At 38.0% G+C, this 6,000-nt stretch overlaps 1 protein-coding gene across 2 annotated transcripts in view; it reads left to right on the forward strand.

Moving 5' to 3' along the window:
• LOC116314355 (CD276 antigen-like) overlaps nucleotides 1-3,798 on the forward strand; it is a 43,461-nt gene extending 39,663 nt beyond the window's left edge. For both annotated transcript variants that reach the window (XM_039612574.1, XM_039612575.1), the window contains 2 exons: nucleotides 2,066-2,167; nucleotides 2,560-3,798. In XM_039612574.1, the coding sequence (XP_039468508.1) occupies nucleotides 2,066-2,167; nucleotides 2,560-2,627 (170 nt within the window). In that variant the 3' untranslated portion in view covers nucleotides 2,628-3,798. The remainder of the gene's footprint in view (nucleotides 1-2,065; nucleotides 2,168-2,559) is intronic.
• The last annotated feature ends 2,202 nt before the right edge of the window (nucleotides 3,799-6,000 follow it).

Consider the following 6,000-nt stretch of genomic DNA (forward strand, 5'->3'; position numbering starts at 1 on the left):
TCAAGGTTTATTCTAGGAGCGTTTATTTTGAAGGAGAGAGGGAGATTTTATAAGAATGAGTGTGTAACCGACTCAGTGCTGTTAGAGCAGTGTTGAAACTTTGCTTTAGGACCTTTCATGAAACTGAGCAGAGCAGAACTGATTTATCTTTTTCTCAGCAGGACTTCTTTCTGTTGACTCTGTAACAAACCAAAATTTAAATATCTGTCTAATTCAGTTGTTAATAGGACTGAATGTGTGGCACCCTGAGGATTTTACGCATTAAAAACAAGTTTCAGAGTTCTTGTGTAAGTTGTTTTAAGGCGGGTCGGCCCCCACACCACATCACCTTTTTTGTTTTTGTTGTGACAGTAGTTTGACATCACAGTACAAAGCAAAAAAGCTCATTTACTCTCACCTGATGTGGCGCTAAGGCGATATTGAGTTTTGTCAGTAGGTGGCAGTGTTGGCTTAGACAAACGACTGCTTCCAAAGTAATCTCATACAAAAGTAACACAGGCCAGTCATGGTAATGGAAGCCGACAGTAACACAGAACTGCTGTTTCTGTATTCTCTATTTACTGGAGCAATCACACATTTACCAATGTGACACAGTAACTAAGTCGTGTTTGGTGTTCATCCACACATCATACAGGTCAGGTGTGAAGATTTCAGGTGGAATAATTTGTAATATTGCAGCTCTTCACTGGATAAATCCTGAGCTCCATCTGAGCCTCAATCCTCAGGACCTCACACACAGTGACCAGAGATCTCTATCATTACAGTTAGCCCTGATATTGATTCTCCTTCAGCCTCCTCTCATTGATTTGAACTACCTAGCTGTTTTCAGAGTATCCAGAGCTTACACTTTATTATTTTGGTTAGCAGACCTACATCACTCTCTCTCAGCTCCCTCATCAGATCTGTTTGTTTTTGAATTGTTAATTTGTGCTGCTCATGACAGAATGTCAATTTACTGAAGTAAACTGACTGTATATAAATGAGTAATAGCACACGGTTAGAAGCTTATTCTGCAACTGCATCATCACAATAATTTGTTTCGTTGAGTAAATCTGTCCCAGAGTCTTGTTGGATCATTTTTAATAATCCAGATAAGGAAATCCCAGGAAATTGATTCTGTTCATCTGGACGCACCGTTGTCATTGGGAGAAACGTTTCATTCAAATGACTTCTTCAGTCTCAGTTCACTGCAGGTTTCCCCAACCTTATAAACAGTATATTTGCATAATGACTGAAACTAGCACCACTGATTAAGAGATTACAGGATGACCCCACTCTCAGCACTGTCCAAGTGTGTTTGCTCTTGGAACTGTCTTCATTCCACTTATTTCACATACAAGGGTCAGTACTACAGGCAGAAACATGGATGTCCCGTGTTCCCCAGTTTAACCCATTGTGGCCAACTTGTACATGGAAGAAGTGAAAAACAGGGCTCTGTTTTCCTACCCTAAAACACCACAGATCACATTAACTTGGTGGATCGACACATCAAATTCACCAGAGAGGATATGAAAAGTGGCATTTTAGCCTTCTTAGACTGTGAGATTTCCATCAGTAATGAGGGACATCTAAAAGCTGATGTGTGCCGTAAACCTACACATACGGATCAGTATCTAAGGTTTGACTCTCATCATCCACTGGAGCACAAACTGGGCGTCATCAGGACGCTACAACACAGAGCGAACACCATCCCCACAGACACAGCAGCCAGGGAAGCAGAAGAACAGCACATCAAGATGGCCCTGAGTAAATGTGGTTATCCCAGCTGGACTTTTGTCAAGGATGGGAAGGCACCTAAAGAAAGCTCCAGCCGATCCAGGAGAGAAGGACGACTGCTGACTAAGAGAAAACCTATAGTGATCCCGTATGTGTCAGGAGTATCGGAGCAGTTGAGACGCATTTTTTCTAAACATGTGTCTCTGTGACTTTTTAAACCCCAAAACACGCTGCGCCAAAAATTGGTCCACCCCAAGGATCGAGTCCCCCGACACAAATAGAGTAATATAGTGTACGCTGAAATGCAGTCACAGTCTGAGTTACACAAATGTTTTCTCTTCTGTTCCAGAACCAAACACTAGATGGAAGATTGTAGCTGTTGTTGCTATTGTTCTTGCTGTTGCTGTTGTAGTTGGGATTCTTGTCAGGCGTTACTTCAAGAATAAAAAAAGTAAGTTTAATGTATTTATGAACATTCTCATATTTTTGTGTGACTGTCATTTTTACAATCTTGCTTATTTCACTTTATTTTTTAATATATTAATGAAACAAACTGAAATGAACTAAAGCTTATTTTGAGGAAAGAGAGGAGGAACACACTGTAGGGGCTGATGAAGATGGTTAAACAGCAAACTTCACGATTTATTCATAAAGACAGTTTAGCGTTTTGTCTGTAATCATGATAAAATTGGGTGAATTTGCCCGCTGTAGTTATGCTGCCATTTTAGCAAGTATAATTCAAACACACTCATGTGTCATCGTGCACTCCACTACTTAAATTCACAGCACTACATTTCTGCTCATTTATGACTTTTTAACACAGGTTTGTTTTCCAATCTGCAGAAACAAACAAGAAGGAGTGCTCAGCCCAGGAACTGAAACTCAATGCTGATCAAAGTGAACCTGTGTGAAGTACGGTGTGTGTGTTGCTTATGTGTTTGTTTAATGAGAACCAAATTGAGTTTTGGAGCACAGCAGCTTGGACATGTTGGATTATTTTTGATATTTTCAGCAGTTTAAAAGTTCAGAACAGCTTTTAATTCTGTCGTTTAGCACATGGTTAAAAGTCAGGATGGAGGGATGTAGTTTCTGCTGCATTTCTGCAAAATAAATGTTTCCTGTTCAGTCACCACAGCCATTTTTCTAATACTTTGATCATAATCACTTCCCATATATCTGTGTAAACAAATAAAAGTATAAATGTTTATCTCAAAGTCCACAGTACTTGATAAAAAATACTTTCAAATACCCTCTAACACCATCTTTTCAACACTGGGCATTTGGGATTTTTTTTTCTATTTGAATGAAAACAGATGCAGCGCATCAATGTTTTTCTTTATTCCACATAATCGTGGGTTTTTGTTTGTTTGTTTTCTGTATGAACTGTCATCCTGTCACCTGAAATAGGTTTAAAATATTAAATTACTGTTGTATTTATTCCATGAGAGATCTGAGGTCATTGTCCTGTGCTTTCCTCTTCTGCAGCAGTTTAATAGGACGGAGTAGAGAAATAGCTCCACCTGCTCTTGGTGCATAACATGTTACTATTAAAGAAAGCTACTTTTAGCTGCTTCGTTTACACAGCGGGTAGCGCCGCATGTTTGATTTGGCCACACAATTAATAAGCTGGATGGATTTGTGTTTCCAGCTGCACTTATATTTCTGTAAATATTTAAATAACATTTGAAAGGAAATTTGTCTGATAACAGCAGGTTTGTCAAACAACTGTCTCAAGTTAATTCTTTCCTTTAGAATGTGCCAAACAAGGAAAAAAGGTTTTCTTTGTTTTCTAAGCCTAAACATACATTAACTTAATGTAATTAACTATAACCCTGAGCTGTTCTGCTGTAAATAAATATGAGTATTTTGCAGTCTGAAAAAAAAGTGCCTTTTTAAATACGCTTTTGTGTTTTATCTTTTTATTGTTGCTAAAGAAAACTGTCAGGATACACACACTGCAGATGAAATGTTGTTGATGTTTGATATTGAAAATTATGTTCATGCTTTTAATTAATTATGTCCTCATACATTATCATTTTTCACACAGCTCAAGATTCTCGGAATAAAATATCAAAAATTAAACTATTGTGACGGTTTTTTTTGTTTTGTTCTCTGTGTGTTTTCAAACTTTCACGTAACCAACTTGGGAAGACTCGAGGAGAGGGGCAGGTTATACTTTTCTGAAAACATCTAAGATTTTACCAGAATGATGGGAAGAGAAAAGTATGAAGGAGAGAAATGACTTATGATCTGAAGCACACCACATCATCTGTCAAAGTGGAGGCAGTGTTATTGCAGGGCTTTGTGAAAAACTGGGTCAGTACTGTTTACTGCTGATGTGACTGTGATCGATCCAGCAAGATGAATTCTAAGTTTTCTGATTTGATTAATTCTTCAGTCGCCAAGCCAGTCACCGTGGTTTTCAGTTGTAGTAAATATACAGCTTAAAAACTTAAAGGAACACTTTAAAAGCAGATCAGATCTCAATGGGACGAAATCACGCTAGATATCTACACTGATATGCAAATAATTCAAACAACTCCACCATCTAGCCTTTCTGTGTAGAGACTTGCAGTTAGTGAGGTTAGGTTAATTGGTGAGTCTAAATTGTCCATAGGTGTGGATGTGAGTGCAAATGGTTGTCTGTCTCTCTGTGTTAGAGAGACACAGACTGGTGCCCTGCCTCTCGCCCTATGGCAGCTGTGATAGGCTCCAGTGACCCTGATTTGGATAAGTGAAAAAGAATGGATGGATGGATTTATCTTTTTAGAAGGAATATAAAATTCCAAAGTATTTGCAGTCACCAAAGGCATCTGCTAAAGACATTATGACCAGATGGTACAAACGAGGCAGATTCAAACAACAGGACACCTAACATGGAAACAGGGAGGACACAGCAAAATTAACTGAATTCAACATTACCACAAATAACAAAAATAAGCATACAAAAGAAATAAAACAAAAGCTCTAAAATATTTCATAAAAACCAAACTAAATGTCTGGAAATATTTAATAAAAATTTGAACTGAAAAACACTGGGTCAAAAACCTGTGAAGATGTGGTTGATGTTTGGTGGTGGATGGGATGTAGCTCCTTCTGGTGTTTTTTGTTCAAAGCAGCGAAGAAGCAGTCTGATCATCTGCCAGCACAGCAGAACCACTTTGGGTCTGGGTTTGTTAGTTAGTGAACATCACTAACTAAATATCACACACACCTGCCTGGAGTTGTTGGTGTGGAGGTGGTCCTCAGTTTTATTTTGAAGCTGGACTTTGTGATGTTCTTTTTCAGGCTGAAATTTAAAGGGTCTGCATATAACTGACAAATACTCTGGGTGTGGTGATCAGTGACTGTCTACAGTCTTAGTTTTATTAGTACATTTTTGGCTAATATGAATGTTAAGACGTTCACCTCATTTCTGTGATCACTGGTTTCTTTCTTGTAGGATGTGACCTGTTACCCTGTTAACACAGCACAGCAAATCCAGCATGGCCAAATTAACACTGTCAGATTTGATTTTAACACTGTTAAAGTGTCTATACGAGTCCACACCAGAGAGTGTTAATTTAACTCTTTTTGGAGAGTTAGTACGTTAACTCCGATTTAGTGTTAAATACCAAATCTGTCTGGAATGTCTACTGTTCGGAACTTTTAGAAATTCCTTGGGAAATAAACATTTATTAAAAAGAGCCAATGTTTTTCTGAAAAAAAACAAAAAAACCCATTTATTTTGAACTATACACCACAATTGCTCATATGTTTATTTCTGTAACTGAAATAAACAAATGATTACAGTAACTTTCTGTAAATACAACAGCCTCCAAATCCTGTACTCCCCATGACATCACATTTAGGAAAATTAGTAATATTAACCCTGCTGATCTTTCATCTGCCATTTATGACCTTTCATTTATTCACAGCTCCTCATTTCCTGATAAATATGAATATTTGCTCCCTTTAAACACCGAACTGTCTCATTTTCCCGCTCAGCACCATGGTTTACTCTAAACCTGCGCCATCTTAAAGCTAAAGAATGCCAACTGGACTTACCACACACAAACAAATGTATAATGATCATATCTTATTTTATAAGGACTGCTTTGCTTCAGCCAAATCTGCATTCTGTTTTAATCAGGTCTAGTGAAAGTAACTCCAGTTCTCTCTTTTCATCTTTTAGTAAAATTACAAAACCTCCGGACTCTTTCCCCTCTCATAGGGACTCTGCTGACTTTGGCAACTCTCTCATATCTTTTTTCACTCATAAAATCGCTGATATCCACCAACAAC

The sequence above is a fragment of the Oreochromis aureus genome, linkage group 5, assembly GCF_013358895.1.
Source record: "Oreochromis aureus strain Israel breed Guangdong linkage group 5, ZZ_aureus, whole genome shotgun sequence".
NCBI classification, from domain to species: Eukaryota; Metazoa; Chordata; class Actinopteri; order Cichliformes; family Cichlidae; genus Oreochromis; species Oreochromis aureus.